This window comes from Myodes glareolus, chromosome 6, assembly GCF_982192425.1.
Source record: "Myodes glareolus chromosome 6, mMyoGla1.1, whole genome shotgun sequence".
Taxonomy (NCBI): domain Eukaryota; kingdom Metazoa; phylum Chordata; class Mammalia; order Rodentia; family Cricetidae; genus Myodes; species Myodes glareolus.
The window spans coordinates 49802032-49822376 of record NC_142031.1 but is presented as its reverse complement, the minus strand read 5'-3'; the positions used below and the strand labels follow the sequence as shown (position 1 = coordinate 49822376).

Here is a 20345-nt window from a genome sequence, read left to right as displayed (position 1 = left end):
TGACCAGAGAATGACCATTGTTGGGCTATTTCTTGACACTCTGTGTGATCCTGATGCTTAGGAGTATTTCCTGTAGTGAATGGAGACCTTGTTCATGATCTTGGATAAAGAAAACATTTCCTGAAGTTCAAGGGTTAATTTTCATAACTGACTCATTAGTGGAGTAATCCTGCCATATATATCTGTTGTATCCACCCACTGATGAATTATATCTTCTTGTTGGTGTTTTTTAATTTTCTTGCAGAAAATGGATACAGTGAAATATCAGATGTGACATAGGCGTGAGCTGTTGCCTCATCCCTGGTCTTTGTCTGTTTCTGTCGTGCCCTGTCATAGTTGGGGATTTTATTGCTGCAACAATACACCATGAACAAAAAGTAAGTTGAGGAGGAAAGGGTTTATTTAACTCACACTTCCACATTGACGTTCATCACTGAAGGAAGTCACAACAGAAACTCAAACATGGCAGGATCTTGGAGGCTGGAACTGATGCAGCGGCCATGGAGGGGAGCTGCTTAGTGACTTGCTTTCCCTGATTGTTCAGTTTGCTTTCTTATAGAACCCAGGACCACTAGCTCAGGCATAACCCACCATGGGTTGGGCCTTCCGCCATTCATCACTAATTGAGAAAATGTCAAACAGCTGGATCTCATGGAGGCCTTTCCTCAACTGAGTCTCCATCCTCTCTGTTGATCCTAGCTTGTGCCAAGTGGACAAACAAAACCAACCAGGACAACTGACCCATTGTCATCTTGACACACAAACACTTCACTATTAAGCCTTCCTTTCTTATCCATCCCCAAGATCTCACATTGAAATCATAAATAATCTTAAAAGTGTCATAGTCTTTACAAATGCAAACACATTAAAATTTCAGTGTCTTCAAAATATCAAATCTCAACCTGGGCCTGAATTGGGAGAAGACACAGATGGCTGCCCCCAGACGTCTTGGTCTGTGTGGTGCCCAATCAACCAGCGTCAGTTGGCCACAATCAGACCATATCAGGAGCCTCTGAGTTACAACCTCAGTGCCCCCCCAGGGTTCAGAGAAAAAAGAAAAGAAAAGAAAAACAAGTACAGGACTTAGATAAACAATCTGAGGGCAAAATGAACTCTCCACTATGTACTCTTTCACATTAGTTTCTTCATTCTTCTCCTTTGTGCTACACAAAGCTCCCTTGTGCTACAAAGTTTCCAGCTTATATACAAACACATACACAGGCAATTATGGTAGCCTGAATTTCTCAGGATCAAAAAGCAGATAAGAGCTTCCCTGAGTGACACTGTGTAGCATGATTAATAAAAACCCAGAGACAGAAATTGAGGTTCAACCTGAAGTTCAGAAAAGCAAAAGCAGCCAGCCACTGGCTCTTACCTCTACCTCAGTTGGAAACGGCGATTCTGCCTCCAGGAATCTCAGAACGAGATTGTGTGAGAGAGCAGTCTCCTCCCATTTTATAAACCTCTCTAGTGCTGAGATTAAAGGTGTGCACTGCCACCGCCTAGTTTCTGTGGCAAACTAGTGTGGCTACTGAGATTAAAGGTGTGTGTCACCACTGCCCAGTCTGTAAGACTGACCAGTGCGGCTATTCTACTCTCTGAACTTCAGGCAAGCTTTATTTATTAAAATACAAATGAAATATCAGTACAACACTGTCAGCACCTTTGTGGTCCCAGGGAGGCATGGCTAGAAGGACACCTGAGCAGTGCTAAGAGGCAAAAAGCTGATTTAGGAGGCTTTAAATTCTAAGAAGGGAGGAAGGGAGTTGGTGTATGATATTACGTTCCTACGTTAAAATCCTGTCTCAAAAAATCCAAATGAAGGTAGATGTAAGGAGTTAGTAGCTTTTTTAAGGGGAGGCTAACTGAAGTTAGCACTTTCTCAAGTCGGCTGTAGGTAAATTTGGTACACCCAATCTCCTTATTATTAGGACAGAATGAGAATCAAAGAAACTGGGACGTGCCACCCCTGTCTTGAAGGTCTGGAACATGATATGTTTGAAGGGCTCCTCCCCTGACCAAATGTTCTTCCAGGCAGAAGATAGTTCCAGGGAACTGGCTTCTATGTTTATTTCTGGGAACGAAGTAGAGATTTGACTGTGGGACCCAAGGCTTCTGGCTGGTGACTAAATTCTCTCATCAAAGCACAAGAACAAAGCAGGCCTCTAAATGGCCACAGTCCTTGTGGGATAAACAGATTCAGTTATGAAGCAAGTCCCAGTGTATATATTCTATATATCAAATTACACAGCCAAATGAAAAGTCATCCTCCTGACCACCCACAGACCTATGTGCCCATAAGATTGAGATGCAATCATGAATTTACACATACACATCACATGAGATTACACACTACAATGCAGGTATTGGGGAGACACCAAGCTGCTTCATTAAAAATGAGCAAAAGATTTCAAAGTCAATGGTCCTGCAGACCTTGTCTGGACAGGATTAATCCTCCATCAGTAAACCATGTCTCTGGTGGTTTGACATCTGAACACTAGTTGCAATTGCCACCTGCTTCTCATGGCCCCTGACAAGACTTGAATTGGTGGAGGACAAAGATGGTTCTCCCTAGACTTTTTGGTCTAGGCAAGGCACAATCACATAGGAAACTACCCGCGGCCTCTGGTTGGGCATCCTACCTAGTGCTAGCTGAGGTTTCTAGGCCTGGGCATGGGAGAGAGGAAAGGCAACAGCTCTGCACCATGCTTAGTGGCTTGAGCAATCAAGTACCACTTGCGACCCTGCCTAGAACCCCAGAGTAGGATGTTTGGGTACCATTGTGAGAGAGGGTATGGTGCGGAAGTGGAAGAGGAGAGGCAGAGTGGATGGTGGGCTGGGGAGAGAGGTGCATCTGGAGAGGTGAGTGTTGAGGGGCTGTCATGAATGGCTTGCTGATGTCTGGGCACTGGCTGTGGATAAGGCCCAGGCCTTGGTCCAGGGCCCTGGAACAGCCAAGGGGGCACGTGCTGACGACAGAGGCTCCTATCACTGTTGGATGCCGTGCATGGCCCTGTGGTCTGGGGCCCTGTTGGTATCTGAGGGCCAAGGTGCTGCAGGATCTATGTTGTGTGGGGGATGTGGGACTACAGGTTGCCTGCAGCAACCTGTACATGGGCAGAGGCATTGCTGGGCCACAGACCAACTTCCAGTGGACTTCACAGGCCATTACAAACTTCAGCTAGGGTCCCACACTGGTCCCCTGGTTCCTCGGAGCTGAAGGCGCACCCACCATTTTGTCCTTGTGATGTGTTTGATGTCCTCCAAAAGAGGCCTGCCGTCAGCAGAACACACAGTTGCCCGAAAGAGGTCCTGGGGTGACTTTTCTAAACAAAGCTTTTTAAAAAAAAAAAAAAAATTGTCGGCAGGGGAAGCACACTATGACCATTCATGCTCTTGGTCGGAAAGTTCATTCCTTTTAGTAGTATGGTCCCTGATTGGCCAACTGTAACCGTACCACCCGCCAGCCTATAGTATCAAAACATTGTAGGAAAGTGCAGGTGCAAGCCCATAATCTCTGCACTTGCAAGAAAGGTGAACTGTGAATTCAAAGCCACTCATGGCTACATGGTGATACCCTGACTCAAAACCAATTTCAGATGCCAGGCATGGTGGCAGCCATCCTTGACTTCCAAGACAAAAGCAGGATAATCAATAAATTGGAAACTAGCCTGTTCCAGTGAACTAGTTGTAGGGACAGCCAATAATACACAAAAGAAACCCTGTCTAGAAAAACTGAAATAAAGAAAAAGAAAGTAATAGGTTTTCTGTACCTCAGACACAATAATCCAGACCAAGCCGAATTAAAAAGTAAAAGAACATGGTTATTTGAGCAGAGCAACTCTTGGGTGAGTTTTCCAGCCTGAGACAGGAGATTGAGGCAGAAGTCACATGCCAGAACTAAAGCAGAGAGATTATATAGGTTGTAGGCATGGGTGATGAGTGTCTGCCACAAGCTGGGTTTATGCCCAAGTATGGTCAAAACCTGAATTCTTTGGTGGGGGCTTTGGGCAGTGGCAACTTCAGGGGAGGAAGAATGCCTGATTCCTGAAGAGTGGAGAACTGGGCTTTTGTTGCCTTCCCTTTGTTCAGAGATTCTCTGAGTCAGTGGGGTTTTCACAGACAGGAATGGGACCTTCTGGCTCAAGCAGTAGTTCAGTGAGTGAGCTGGATTGTTCCCACCAAACAAGACGGAAGGAAGCGGGGAGGAAGAAAGGAGGAAGGGAGGGAGGGAAGAAGGAAGGAAGAGAAAGAAGCAAGTAAAATCTAAACAAAACAATAAGAAAACAAGTTCAACACAATCATTAACATTAGTATTGAGCTCTAAATTGACCTCTTCAATCTAGGGATGCCATTGCATTGTAGGAGAACATTCTCTATCATTTTCAGTGCATTAGCTCCCTTTTCTCAGGCCCAGTATTCACCTGTCCCTATTCTATTAAGAAATGCCTTTAAGCCTTAAGCTTGCTCTGTACATTCCAAGCTCATGGCCCAAAGGAAAGAAATCAAGACTTCACTGTAGGTGCCAGCCTAGTTAATTTCAAGCACTAAGAACCACATATAGGGCTTGTACTGCGTGGCTTTGTGGGTCAACTTGATATAAACTAGAATCATCAGAAAGGAAGGAACCACAGTTGAGGAAATGCCTCCATGAGATCCAGCTCTAAGGCATTTTCTCAATTAGTGACCAATGGGGGAGGACACATCCCATGGTGGGTGTACCATTCCTAGGTCCTGGGTTCTATAAGAAAACAGGTTGAGCAAGCCAGGAGAAGCAAGCCAATAAGCAACACCTCTTCATGGACTCTGCATCAACTCCTGCCTGTGGATCCTGCCCTTTTTGAGTTCCTATCCTGACTTCCTTCAGTGATGAACAGCAATGAGGGAGAGTGAACCAAATAAACATTTTCCTCACCCCCCTGCTTTTTTGTCATGGTGTTTTGCTGCAGCCATAGAAACCCTCGCTAAGACACGTTGGTGCCAGCACAATGGTGCATCACTCTGACAGATCTGATGATTTGGGGAGGTTTCTGGAAAGACTCTGCAGCTTTGGGCTAGAAAAGCCATTGCATTGAGTGTTAAGAGCTCGGTGGGACTTTCTGTGAGAACCTGGAAGGTAAGAATGTTGAGATCACTACGGAGCATGGAGGCCAGCGTGGGGAGTTCCAGAGGGAGGTTTAAAGGCTGTTAGGGCCATTTGTTATTTTGAATTAAGATTCTGTGGTTCTGGTTAGCTGGGGCTGAAAAATCAGCTGTGATTAAAAGATAGCAGAACCACTAAAGTGAAATCTCTTTGTTACTAGGACAATTGATACTGTTAGCTGAACTGATTAAGAAGAGACCAGCACCCCTGGTAAAATCTAATGGGAAGTTTTTTCTGACAGCAGAGAAAAGCTGTGTTCCAGAGACAGCCATGGCTGTACCTTGTGTTGGCAGCAGGACCTGGTAATGTGTAAGCATCACCAAGGTGGTATTAGTTTTGTAGCCGTGAAGGGATAATAGAGACTAATTGTGACTTGGCATTGTGACAAGAATAGGCCATTGGTGAAGGTGCAGCTTCAGTAGCATTTGAAGGCCCAGAATTGAAGGGGTCATGAAAAGAAATTGAGGCTCGGCATCATGAAGAGAGCCAGTGAGAGGTCATCGGTGAAAGTGCAGCCCAGTTGCAGCAAGGGACCCCAGCATTTTGGAGATGAGTACCATGAGAAGATCACCAAGAACAGTAGCTGCAGAGGGGTGGAGTCAGCCAGAGTGTGGAAGATGAACTGTGTGTACTGCGAAGGGCAGAACCGGATAAGGAACCCAAACCCTTTGGAGGAGTCCAGAAGATTGTGAGTGAATCTCAGATGATTAATTGTACATTGTGTTATCTATACTGTTGGAGTTTGGTTTTGCTTTCTTCAGATTGTGCGGGTGTCCTGGTTTATCTCTCTTGAAGAACATATTTAATTTAATTTTGACTTTTAAAGGAGGCCACAGATGAAAGACTTGTACTTTTAAAAGAGATTGAATATTTTCTTTTGTTGATTCTTTGTGGATTTTACATCATTCTGATTCCACTTATTTCTCCATCTCCTCCCATCTGTCCTCGGCCCTTGAGGCCTCCCCCTCAAATCAGACAAATTTAAAAAAAAAAAAAAAAGAAAGAAAGAAAAAAAACAAACAAAGGAGGAGAACCTTTTCATGGAAGCTGTCCATAGTGTGGTCCGTTGAGTCATAGTTTACCCTTTAGTCCATTCTTCTTTACTTTCAAGTGTTTGCTCCCTTGTGGTCACTGCCCAGGTGACCTCCTGGGTCTCTCCAGCAGTGCCTCCACCCGCTTACCCAGGGCTGCCTGCTTCACAGAGACGGAGCAGAGCCAGCTCTGCTCTCAGGTCCTCAGATCTGGGTCACCCACACATCACCAGGGCCAGCTCTACAATGTTGTCCAGGCATGGTCCATGGCCCTCCCTCCCAACTGCTGTAAAGGGCATACGGTGGGGGGTGGGGAGAATCAGCTCTTCAGATCTCATGCACTCAAGGTTGGCTCACTTGTGCCCCTGACAACAGAGTCAGCTGAGACTGCTGCCCATGTGTGGTACAGAGCTGTGTGTGCTGCTGTGTGCTGCAGCTGGTGAGGGGCAGGACTCCTTATCTCACTCTCATAACCCAGGGCCAGCTCTCAGCTGTCACAGGAGGTAATGGGTGGGGGCAGGAGGACATCTTTTGGTCACTCATGCTACTACCTGACGGAAGAGGGGGTCGGGGTCGGCTCTCACCCAGGCCATCTTACCTGCATCCCCAGTAAGATCTACTGTGTTGCCCAGGTGAGGTGCATGCCTGTGGTGAGGGGTGGGACCATCTTTCCCAAGTGCAGGGGCGAACTCTCCCCTGAGGGGATAAGGCCAGCTCTCCAGCTGCAGTATCCCGTGAGGGTTGGACCAACCAGGGACAGTGGGTGGGGCTGGCTCAGCACAGCGTGGCTCCAGCGAGCACCTGTGCTAACATGGGCCGTGGACTTCATCACAGACCCCAGCTTCAGGAAGACCATGGACTCAGATACAGCCCTGGGCAGCAGCTCAGGCCCAGACGTTATCATGGCCCCGTGGCAACACAGAGCACCCAGATGAGTATAGCCCTAATGGTAGCATGAGTCTCAGACCCTGGGCATATTCTGAGCTCTTTTCGTAACAGAAGTCACAGACATCAACTCAGACCCTGGCTGTTCCAGGGCCACAGACCCAGACATGGCCCTTGGTAGCAGCCCTGGCCCAGATGTCACCATGGTCCGCGGTTGTCGTGCAGGTCACTCAGATCATCAGTACGCACCCCACCCCACCCCCGTGTGGCAGTATGGTCTCAGGAGGTACAGACAACAGCACAGCCCAGACTTGGCCTTCAACCACAGCCCTGGTCCAGATGATACCATGGCCCCTGCAGCAGCATGGGCCAGGAATGGGTAGGATCAGCTCTGTAGCTCTCATGCTTTCAAGACTGGCTTACCTGTGCCGCTGACAGCTGGGTCAGCCGAGCATGCTGCCCAGGTGGGGTACAGGACCCACTCTGCTTGTGTGCTGCAGCTGGTGAGGGACCATGACTGAGGCTCCCCAGAGATATAAGGAGGATTAATTAAGGATGGAACTTTAAATCAGTACAAAATTTTCAGAAGAGAAAAAGGAGATTTTTGTGTACTAACCTACAGGATCCTGGGAAGAATCTGTGCAATTAGTAATAGAACGTTTTTTAAAGGCAGTGCGGTCCCTGGGCTGTAGAGTTCAGCGTGGGAACAGGATGTAGAGATCTCTCGTGGTTGCTTCCTGCTGATATGGGGCGAAGCTGGGGGTTTTGTCTTTTCACTGGAACACAGTGGAAACCCAGGAAGATGAGTCTGTTTCAGGCTCTGTGAGACAGGCAGGCAGTTTTGGGCCATCTGTGTCTGAAGAACATGCAATAGGGCCTCCCGGAGTGAGAGGGCAGGGCGCAGAGGAAGAAAAGTCAGCAACACTTCTAAAATGATTATAAATCTGGTGGGACAAGTAGATGTTAATGGCAGAACGTGAAGTTAAGGAATCCTAAAGAGGAAACTTTTTCTCTTAGGTGCACACTTGGAATTTTGAAGTACAAGGTTTTGGCAGATGAGAAAAGAGCATTCCAGGCCAGGGAGAGAGGGACAGTCCTCCTCTCCCCAAAGAAATAGGCAGGGGAGAAGACAAACTGTAGACAAGTCATACACACTTGAGTTCATTTTCCCTGTGATGATGTGGTGGATAGAGACTGATCTCTTGAAGCTCATAAGAACCTTATAAATTATATAATTTTATGAGGTCATAAAAACTCCTAAGAGGCAAAAATGTCAGATATATCACGTTATTAGTATTTGTGGTCTGCATTGAGATCTATGTTGTAGAAGAGGTAAAGTGACTCATTTTTTGAGTCATAGTAGAAGTTTGGAAACCTAAAAATAATTTTGATTAAAAGCAGTGATATCCCCTTCCTTGTTTAGAAGGCTGTATGTATATAAATTAAAGAGCTATCCCCATCATAATCAGAATTTATTTATTTATTTTTTAGTTTTTCCAGACAGGGTTTCTCTGTAGCTTTGGAACCTATCCTGAAACTAGCTCTATAGACCAGGCTGGCCCTGAACCACCTGCCACTGCCTCCCAAGTGCTGGGATTAAAGGTGTGTGCCACCACCGCCCTGTTAAAATCAGGAGAATTTTTACATTTTATATTTAAAAATAATTAAAGGAAATATGAAATACTAAGCCTGTGACTAGACAGTATATCTAGCCTTGGTTTTATAGGGGCAATGATTATAGATGCTGAATTTAGGTTTTGAGATTATTTTTGGAAAGGAGTAATTTGGAGAATTGACCCTGTCTTTTTAGTAGGTTAAGGAAGGCACTTGACTCCAAAGTATACATAATTAAAATTGAGCCTTAGCAGAAGCTAGAATACGGAATAGTTTTGCTTATATGAGAGTTTTAAACATTTTAAATGGCAGGGATCTAAGTAAAGAATTATTTATATCGATAATATGTTTATAAATAGAATTTTAAATATATAAGAGAATATATTCAAATAATCTTTGAATACATTTGAATAAAGTTTAAATATTTGTCAATGATCTGTATTTTGAATTCTTAATAGCTTATAACTTAAGTAAATTTTTAGTAAGTTGTATAGTTTATAGTTAAAATTATCTTTAACAGTTTATTTTTTATCTGAATTTATTATATATGTATGTAGTATAAATATATTATACATATATACACATATAAAAATTACAATAATTAAGTAAGTCATCCAAATAATTATTTAGGTAATTAATCATTGGGCTGTATTTCTTAATTATCTTTAATAGTTTATGATTTAAGTAAAGTTATTGTTTATAGTTTATAAGTCTTACAGGCTTGAAACTTTGTGCTTTATCGCTGCTAAATTTAGCCTAGTAAATAATAATGAAGTTATTTTAATATGGAGGCAAAGGCTCTCAACCAGAAATACAATCTATAAGGAGATTTTTAATCAGAAATACATTATACAAGGAGATTGGTAATGATGAATCCTTTATAATGTATCATGAGTCAAATCAGGCATAGTAGAAAGAGCAAAACAGCTGCTTTGGGGTGAAGAAGGGGGCAAAGTGTATTTTAAACTGTTATGGGGATAACAGAGCGGATATGTAAATTTAGGTATTTATTACGGAGACAAACACAGCTGAAGCTGAAGAAAGAGCTAAGAATTTTTTTTGAAATAAGATAAAAAGCAAGCAGTAGCAGCGTGCCTTTTAAGGCTGGTGGGCTGGGAGGCCAAGGAAGTGCAGGAAAGTATCAGGCTGCTGAGACCTAAGCCTACCGCGATTGCCAGTGAAAGGAGCCAGGAGCTGGAGTGTGGGGCAGAGACACAGCCACGCGGGAGAGTGTAGGCGATTCGACACAGAGCGTAGGCTTTATGAATCAGTGTTTCTGCAGTCCACTGGGATGTTTCCAAGTAAACCAAGAAGCACTGTAGAATTTTTACAAATCACGGAGAGAGTATCATGTCCCCAGGATCTGGTCTTTGAGCTAACCGGAAGTTCCTGTACGTGGCCACGTATTTTTTTTTTCTTGTAAACAAACCAGGAGCTGGGGTAGCCTCATCCGAAAAGAGTGAAAGGCAGATTTTTTAGTGTAGGAAGATAGGAAGCTGTAGGAATAGTTTATGAAATGTTGGGAAGTCATCATTTGAGTTTTTAAAGCAGCTGAAATAGTCTGTTCTCACAACCCAATGTCATCCTGTCAGGGAAATTTGCTGTTATTTAAAGGAGGAGCACCTGGACTTCAGGGCTTCAGGCTGCAAGGCAGTTTCCGAGTTTAAAAGTGCAAGTTTAACCGTTTAGCTTCCAGTGAGTTGTAATAAAGCAAGCCGATCTGGATGGGCAGAGATCCGAACTGCCAGCCCAGAAGACTGAGGGAGACCGTGGCAGATGTTTTGTTATTGACCCTTGTTTACATTCTCAGGCAGTCATGTTGACCGGTTAGTTAGAAGTAACAAAGAATGCCAATTAGGATAAAAAAGAGAGCGTTGAAAGAGGGTTGGTGGGAAAGATTGTTCATCTTTAACAAAGCATTAAGTTCCTTTGAACCAGTAACATTACACTGGTGAGGACTCTTTAAAGAGCTGTCAGTTCGGAAGTGTCTCTGGGACACTTCCAGAAGGGTCCTTTGGGGTGTCCTCGTCCGGGGTTGGGGTGCAGGCAATTAGGGAATTTTTCTTTGCTCACTGCCTACAAGATTCCAGCACCTCGGGTTTTGCAGCAACCTTCTTGGTGAGATCTTACTATAGCTGATTGATTAGGGAGACCTCAAATATGTTCCCCTAGGAAAAACTGTCTCTGCCAGGACAGTTTCCAAAAATTATCTTCCTGATAATCCTGTTCAAACGCCAAAATATCAAGGTTTATGAAGGGTGCCAACCCACTGAACCTCTCAGGATCCAAATGTAATACTATTGCAAGTAAAAGCTAGCTTTAAAAGGTCTGAGGGTAAACAAATCAGCTCATATACATCTTTTCATCATGTCCCTTTATTTTTCCAACATTCTCCCCAATGCTCTCTCTCGATGTTCTCAATGTTGTCTCGATGATCTCTCAGTCCCACAAGGAACAGTCTATACACGCAGACAGGCACAATTCCACAGGCACTAATAATGATACTAAGGATGCCTTTCACAGAACCACGAAAACCAAGAATTCTGACAAAGCAGGTGCCAGTTAGCTTACTACTGTCTCAGAGGGGGCCTGATGGTGGAGCTCCCTGGGAGATACCAGGAGGGTTAATTAAGGATGAGGCTTTACATCATTAACACAGTGGTATAAATTTTATCACTAGGGTCCACATCTCACAGCAGGGAAAATATGTGGACAGTAGGGAAGAATCATGGTTTGACATCTACAGAACCAGAAACTGTTCAATGGAAAGTCTTTCAGTGAGCAGTCATGTAGATGTTGACAAGAAGACAAAGCTTTCGTTAGTGTCTGGCCAAAATGGAAGCTCTCCCCTGTCGTCATGTACCACAGATTCAGTCGTGATGCATGCTACCAGGAGAACACGACAGACGTATTAGCTTGTGGGCATCTTCAGTTCAATATTTAAGATCATGCACCACACCAAAAATTTTGAGTTCTTTGGAATTTTGTTGTTGTTCATATTTTGAAGAAACATAGCATCTCCAAATTTTGTCATAAATTATAATAATTAGATGTATTATTGATTTAATTACTAAAGGATGGGGCTTCAAATCAGTACAGAATTTTAAGAAGAGGAACAAAGTGGAGAGAGTTGTGTACTAACTACATTTCTTAAGTGTGACTGGTTATGCTAGAAGGTTATCATTGATAACCATAGAGATAAAGGGAAGAAAAACTGCAGTGTTGTGTATTCGCTGAGTACTTCTATTCTTTCAACAAATGAACACAGCATTTGTGGTAGCCATAGTTGTAGGGCCCGGGTCTGCCCCTGCTCCTTGGGTGCATCTTGAGGACAGTTTCCGGTCAGCCAGCTAAAACATTCTGTTTGTTCCTGTGCTCCCTCTGCCCTTCCTGGTGATTAGCTGTAGGGCATTGTTTACTCCATCTTTGGTGTGATAATTTCCCACCTGTCTGGGCAGAAATCCTTGTGCAGCAGCTAGGTATATAAGGATTTCCCCAAAGTTGAATAAATGGCATTCGGCTGATCGCCGTTCAAAAGACTCAACAAACTCTTGTTTGTTCTTTCAGTCTCCAGGCCCTTGCCCGACTAGCGTACGGGACAGTGGCGCGCAAACTCTACTGAGAGGGTAACACAGAATCGGGTGTTACACATGGTAACCAGCACAACTTCTACTAGTTCCTGCCTTTTGAGGTTCTTACATGGTCTATTTGCAAGGCTCCTTTCCTTGTTGGATAATTGTGGGGTGCTAACTTTATGTAGATTTCACTATGAGAACAAAGGTTTCTTTGACTGAGTGAATACACTCACACCAGGGCCCCACAGAAGACCATACAGTACAGACCAGTACAGAAAGAAGTAATACCTAACAATCAATATATTCCTGGGGTTATCTGGGATGAATCCCACTATGCAAAGGAGAGTGCTATAACTTCATAAGAGTTCTACAGAAATGACAACTATTCAAAAGACAGGTTCTGAAAGCTGCAAATTAGGTGTTAGTCTAGAGACTGTATAATGCTTGGACCGCAGCAGCATAGAGGTCAAAGATAGAATCCATACAAGAGAAATTTGTGTGCTTGGGTTACGTGTCTCAGTATAATTATATTTCCAGGTACATTCATTTGCTTGTAAATTTCATTTCAGTTTTCTTCATTGCTGAGGGGAAAACACTGCTTGTTGCCACATCTCCATCTTGTGGTGGAGATCCAGGCTGATTCTTTTTCTGGCTATTGGAACTGGAGCAGCAATGACGACTGTGCATGTATCTGTTGTACTGTATGGACTCTTCATTGTATGCGGAGAAATGGACAGCTTGATGAAATAGTATTTTTACTTTTCTCTCCGTGAAGCAAGCTCACATTGATTTGCTTGTTAATTTCAGCAGTTCAAACTCATAAGCATTCACTTTTACACACGTCCTTGATAGGGTCTGAAGTCTTCAGACTTCCGCTGCAATTTTTTACCTTCTTACCTATATCCTAACCTTGTGGACATCTATTTTATTGTTGCTATTAAGTAATCAAACAAACCTTTAAAATTTATTTTTACTATTGGGACATTTACCTTTAAGTGATGTATTTTCATCATATCTGGTGCTTACATTCCCAGTACACCAAGTTCTTAATTTTTTTAAATTTATTTTCCACTGAGTTCAGTAAGTTCTGTCCACATGTGTGTGAACAGATACTAGACCACTGGCAACATACTAGTGGCCATATCCCTAAAGTAAATAACTTGCCTTTCCCCAAGACCATCAACTGCCAAAGCCTTTGTAGCTAGCTGTGTCCTTCTTGAGGACCAATCCCATTCTGTCTAGTAATTTTACTGACATAATCTAGTGTGTTTGGGGGATTTTAGAATATTTTTGTGAAATTGAGCTCCTTCTTGATTGTAGTATTCTTTCTCCTTGTGTCCTTGTCCATTGCCCTTCCATAAAATGATGTTAATATTTAGCATAAACAATTATTAATTTTTTAACGGATACAGTATTTAGTCAATAAGAAATCAGTTGCTTGCAATGGAATAAAATTTGTTATATTGTAAAGTATTAAAATAATATTTCTAAGAAAAACATTAACCTGTAACATTAAAAAGTAATACTGATAGCCAATCTATCCATGTCCTCCTCTTAAATGACTGGTTTTCCCAAGTTCTGATCTTGTTCAATTAAATGAAAGTAAAAAAAAAAGTAGTTTTAATCTCAAGCTGGTGGTCATCCGGCCTCCTTACAGGTTTACATAACAGTTATCAGATTAACCCCTAAGTCTCTCTCTCCCTCCATCCCTCTCCTCACCACGTGATCACTCCCATTCCCATTCCTGCTTGCCTTCAGTCCACATCAAAATATGTTCTATTTGTGTTTCCCAGGAAGAACCATTCATCCTCTTAGAGACACCCTTGTTACTGAGCCTTTCTGGTTCTAGGTTATAGCATGATTATCCTTCACTTAGCAGCTGATATCCACTTACAGGTGGATATATACCATGTTTGTCTTTCTGGGTCATGGTTGTCCCAGGATGATTTTCTATTTCCATATATTTGCTTGCAAATTTCATGATGTCATTGTTCTTAACTGCTGAGTAATACTCCATTTGTAAATGTATCACATTTTATTTATTCATTCTTTGGTTGAGGGACTTATAGGTTGTTTGTAGTTTCTAGGTATTATGAATAAATCCACTGTGTACGTAGCAGAGCAAGTGCCTTTCTTATAGGATGGACCATTCTTCAGGTATATGCCCAGGAAATGGTGTTAAGGTAGATCGATTTCCAGTTTTCTGAGGAACTTCTATATTGATGTCCACAGTGGTTGTACAGGTTTACACACTTGTCAGCAATGAAGAAATGCTTCTCTTACATCATTGCCAGCATGGGCTGTCAATTCTTTTATTGATCTTAGTCATCTAACAGGTGTGAGATGGAATCTAAGAATTGTTTTGATTTGCATTACCCTGAAGGCCAATGTTCTTGAACATATCTTTAAGTATTTCTCAACAATTTGTGATTGCTTTCTTGAGAATGTTCTGTTTATATCTGTACCTCATTTAAATCATTTTGTTTGTTGATGTCTTGTTTCTTAAGTTTTTTATTTGTTTTAGATATTAGACTTCTATCAGATGTGGAGTTGGAGAAAATATTTTCCTCTTCTGTAAGCTGCTGTTTTGTCCTATTGATGGTGTCCTTTCCTTATAGAAGCTTTTTAGCTTCACAAGTTCCCATTTATTATCTATCTTAGTGCCTGTGCTACCAGGATTTTGTTCAGGAAGTTGTTTCCTGTGTCAGTGTGTTAAAGGCTATTCCTCATTTTCTCCTCTATCAGGTTCAGTGTATCTGGCTTTATATTATGGTCTTTAGTGAACTGGACTTGAGTTTCATGCACAGTGATAAATAGGATCTATTTGCATTCTTCTACATGCAGACATCCAGTTAGACCAGTACCATTCATTGAAGATGCTTTGTTTTTTTCTATGTTTTGCTAGCTTTCTAGCTTTATCGAAAATTAGGTGTTCATAGGTATGTGGATTTATATTTATGTCTTTGATTTGATTCCATTGATCTATGTGTCTGTTTTTATGCCAATACCTTGTGTTTTTTTTTTAAATTACTTTTGCTTGTAGTAGTGCTTGAAATCAGGGATGGTGATACTTCAGGAAGTTACTTCCTTTATTGTACAGGATTGTTTTAGCTATCCTAGGTTTTTGTTTGTTTGTTTGTTTGTTTTTCCATGTGAAGTTGAATATAGTTCTTTCAAGGTGTATAAATAATTGTGTTGGAATTTTGATGGGGATTGTGTTGAATCTGTAGATTGCTTTTGGTAGGACGGCCACTTTTACAATGTTGATCCTACCTATCCATGAACATGAGAGATCTATCTTCTGATATCTTCTTCAATTTCTTCCTTCAAAGACTTGCTCTCATGCACATCTTTCACTTGCTTAGAGCTACCCAAAGATATTTTACATTATTTGGGACTATTTTGAAAGTTGTTGTTTTCCCAATTTCTTTCTCAGTTTCTTTGTTATTTGTACTGATTATTTTGAGTTAATCTGTGTCCAGCCATTTTGCTGAAGGTGTTTATCAGCTGTCGGAGTTCCCTGGTTGAAATTTTAGTGTCACTTGCATATACTGTCATATCATCTTAGAATAGCAAAACTTGAATTTCTTCCTTTTCAATTTGTATCTCTTTGATCTCCTTTTGCTGTCTTATTGCTGTCAATTACCTATTGCTTCAATTACAATAATGAGTAGATATGGAAATCAATTTGTTTAGTATTTTGAATATTATGTGATGTCTTAGGGTGTTTATTGCTGTGAAGAGAGAATGGAAAACTTTGTCTTGTTCCTGCTTTTAGTGTAATTGCTTTGAGTTTCTCACTGTTTAAGTTGATGTTGGCTGTAGGGTTGCTCTAAGTAGCCTTTATTGTGTTGAGGTGTGTTCCATATAGTCCTGCTTTCTCCAACACTTTTATCATGAAGTGGTGTTAAATTTTCTCAAAGGTTTGTTCTGAGTCTAATGAGATAATCATGTGGTTCCTTTTCTTTTAGAAATGTGTTTGCCCTTGTGTTTGGGTCATAGATGTTAAGGACTAAAAGATCATCTTGTTGAATTTTTCCTTTGATGCATATTAAGTGTCCTTCCTCCACCTTGTTTAATTTTCTTTTGAAGTCTGTTCTGTTAGAAACTAGAACAGCTATACCAACTTGTTTCTTTGGTACATTTGCTTGAAAAATCTTTTCCCAACTCTTTATTTTGTGGTAGTGTTTGTCTTTGATGCTGCTGAGGTGTGTTTCTTGTATGCAACAGAAGGATGGATCCTAGTTTTGCATCCATTGTGTTAGTAAATGTCTTTTAATTGGGGAATTGAGACCATTGTTATTTACAGATATGAATAACCAATGATTAGTAATTCCTGTTTTGTTGTTGTTTTGTATTGTCTGGATATGTTTCATTTCTTTTGTTTTTTCTGGTGTGACACTATTTCCCATATTTTTTTGAGTGTAGTTAACCCCCTTCAGTTGGAGTTTTTCTTCTAGTACCTTCTGTAGGGCTGGAGTTATGAATAGATATTGTTTACTTTTGACCTTACCGTGAAATATCTTGTTTTCTTCATCTATGTGATTGAATGTCTTTCTGGTTGTAGTAGTCCTGGCTGGCATCTGTGGTCTCTTAGAGTCTGCAACCGAGCACATCTGTTTAGGCCCTTCTGCCTTTTAGTGTCTTCATTGAGAAGTCAAGTGTAATTCTTATAGGTCTGCCTTTGTATGTTTCTTGTTCGTTTTCCCTTGCTATTTTTTATCTTATTTGTTTTGTATGATTAGTATTTTGAATATTATGTGATGTCTTAGTTAGAGTGTTAGTGCTGTGAAGAAATACTACCACCGCAGCAAGTCTTGTAAAGAAAAACATTTAATTGAAGTGGCAGCTTACAGCTCAGGAGTTTAGTCCGTTGTTATGATGGGGAGCATGGGAGTGTGCAGACAGACATGGTGCTGGAGAAGTAGCTGAGAGTCCTGCCTCTTGCGGGCAACAAGCAATGGCCTCTATATCACACTGAGCAAAGATTGAGCAAAAGGGAGCTCAAAGCCCACCCTCATGGTGACACACTTCCTCATAAGACTGCACCTACTTAAACAAGGTCACACCTCGTAATAGTGCCACTTTCTTTGTGGACCATTTTCTTTTAAACTGCTACATGTAACATGGTTCAATCTATTTGGTATTCTGTAAGCTTCTTTTACCTTTTCAGTCATCTTTTTCAGATGAGGAAAACTTTCTTCTATGGTTTCGTTGAAAATATTTTCTGGGTCTTTTAACTGATTCTTCCCCTTCTATTTCTATTATTCTTAGGTTTGGTCTTCTCATGGTGTCCCAGATTTCCAGGATGTTTTGTGTCAGAAATTTTTTTAGATTTAACATTTTCTTTATTCAATCTAACTCATTCATGTATTCATATCTTCAGTGCCTGAAATTCTCTCCTCCTTCTTCTATATTCTATTGGTGAGGCTTGCCTCTGTAGTTCCTGTTCAAATTCCTAAGTCTTTCATTTTCCAAATTCCTTCAGTTTATGTTTTCTTTATTGCCTCTACTTCCATTTTTAGGTCTAAACATTTTATTTTATTTCTTCCACTGTTTGTTTTCTTGCTTTCTTTAAGGGGTTTATTCATTTCCATTTCAAGGACCTTTATCATTTTCATATAGTCAGTTTTAAGAACCTTTTCTTGTATTTCATTGAAGGATTTATTCATTTCCTCCAATTTATTGTAGGCCTTTTCCTTATCTTCTTTAAGGGATTTATTTATTTCCTCTTCAAGGACCTCTATCATTTTTAAGTTGATTTTAATTTGTTTTTCTTGTGTTTAAGCTATGTTGGAATATTTCCGACTCAGTGTAGTATAATAACTTGCCTCTGGTGGTAACATACTGCATTTATTCTTGATCTTACACTAGCATCTCCAACTCCAACTCTGGGTTTATGGTGTGATAGGTCTAGGTGCTGATTTATGACTATGTCTTTGTTGGATGGATATTTTGCTTTCTGTTTCCTTTCTGGTCTTCTGGGTAATGTGGCCTGTGGTTGAGCAAAGGGTCTTTATCAGAGAGGCGGTTACAGACAAGGCAATGAGGAAGGGTAGGAGGATTGGGTATAGTGTTGGGAGGAACCAAGAGAGTAAGTATGATCTCAGGGCTGGTGTCCTACCTGGAGTTTTGGTGGCCAGTGTGGCTTCTGGTTGAGCAATTGGTCTCTGTTTAAAATGTAGGGACAGGTATATAGTGATAAGGAGTGGTAAGAGGGACATCACATAAGTTGGACCGGTATCCAGAGAGTGAGGGATGTCCGTTGGCAGGTTGCCTATCACTGGCATGGTTTCTGATCAAGCAGGGGTCCTCTGCCTGCATTAAGGCCCAGACAAGGCTTCTGGAAGTAGATGGTGGATTGGTGGCAAGGTTTATGGGCACTGAGCATGTGGGGGAGTTCTGTGGGTGGGTGGCCTACCTGGATTTCTGGCAATAAGTGTGGCCTCTGGTTGAGCAGATGTCTCCACCTGAGATTGGAGTTGGAGTATAGTGATGAGGAGTGAAGGGAGGATTGAGGGTAGAGTCGGTGGGTACAATGGAGGGGTTCAGTGGGTTGGTGTCCTACCTATAGTTCTGGTGGCCTGTCAAACAGGGAGCCTCCACCCCAATTGGATATGGGACTCAGTGATGAGGAGGGGAGGGGTGTAGAGGGTAGTGTGCCTGGGCAGTGAGAGAGTGGGGTGGTCCATGGGGAGGCTGCCTACCAGAATTCTGGTGACTGGTGTGGCCTTTGGTTGTACAGGGTGTAGCTACCAAGGTTTCTTCCCTTCTCTCCTGGTAATTCGCAGGGCCGTGTGACCTCCGGTTCCCTGGAGACTCTGTACTAGCTCTGGCTTGAGGGGATAACTTAGCAAGAACCTGGTTCTCTTTGTTATGGTGATTCCACTTGTATTCAAAGTCTTAGCAGTGGGCCCATAGCCTGCCTCTACCAGCTGATCCTGCTCCAGGCACCGGGAAGACTTTAATCTTCTCCTCCTGCTTCTGGTTGGGAGGAGGCCTTGCATTTTCGATCCTTCTAGCCCACTGGTATAAATACCCGACTTGAGTTTAATAAAGTTGTCATTTACTCTGGTAAATGAGCAAAGGTCTCTTTTGTGTGTGTCTCTTTTTTAACCCTCAGGACAATCGTCCATTCTCGTGGGCCCGAGTTCGGGAAAGCGCGCAGCCTAAATCGGGCGTGGGTATCCACTGGAAAGTGCAGACTCTTACAACAGGGCACCTCTGCAGAGTTGGGAGTAGAAGGCAGAGAGTTACTCAGGATGGCAGCCTACCTGTATTTCCGGTGGTTGGCATAGCCTCAGGTCAAGCAGGTACCTTTACCAGAGTTGGGGGCTGGGAACAAGAAATTGAGTCTTGAGTTTATTTAAAAATCTTTAACTGTCAAGCTTTAGCTAAGTGTTATACAACAGTCAAATTATATTGTTGTGCCCAGATTACAACCCCCAGAGAGGCCACCAGAAACTAAAGAAGACCAGACTGCAAAAGCAAGGTTTAATTACAAGCCAGCTCAGAACCCTCATCTCCAACACTCCTTTGCAGCAAGGTAGAGTTCCTTTGTGGGGTTAGTTTTTTAAAGGCAAAAATCACAAGTAGCTGGGGGTTTTGGCATGGGTGCAAGGTCTTTGTTTTCTCTCCTATCCTGTTTAGTCAACTTGTTCTTTGTTTTTAGAAATCAGGGGCATCTTTATCACCAGGTGGCCAGGCACCCTTGTGCTTTGGAATTTCCCTGGGTGGGAGTGGGGAAGGGAAGGCCACTATCTTTCTGGGAACATAAACCTAGTCTGGGTTTCTAATTTTAAAACATTCTGCTAGGAAATTCCTTCTTATATTCAGATACTGCTCCAGTTACTTGCATGCCTGCTTCTCTTCATGATAATCACTGACTGACCCTCTGAAATTATAAGCAAGCCTTGACTGAATGTCATCCTTTATACTACTTAGTTTGTCAATATGGTTTTTAGCAGCATTAGAAGGTAATGGAAACAGTAGGTCTTCCTATCATCAGGTTATCAAGATATCATCCACAGGTCGTCTTCAGTTAGACATATGTACATAATCACTTAGAGGTGTGTCTTATAGTTTTTAGTGCTGTGA

The 20345-nt window shown here is 42.1% G+C and overlaps 1 protein-coding gene across 1 annotated transcript in view; it reads left to right on the top strand.

The window, feature by feature from the left end:
- The first annotated feature begins 62 nt into the window (after positions 1-62).
- LOC125404125 (uncharacterized) overlaps positions 63-20345 on the top strand; it is a 29298-nt gene continuing 9015 nt past the window's right edge. Inside the window, exons 1-2 of the mRNA XM_085690800.2 lie at positions 63-5831; positions 19684-19794. Of these exons, the coding sequence (XP_085546926.2) occupies positions 5620-5831; positions 19684-19794 (323 nt within the window). The 5' untranslated portion in view covers positions 63-5619. The remainder of the gene's footprint in view (positions 5832-19683; positions 19795-20345) is intronic.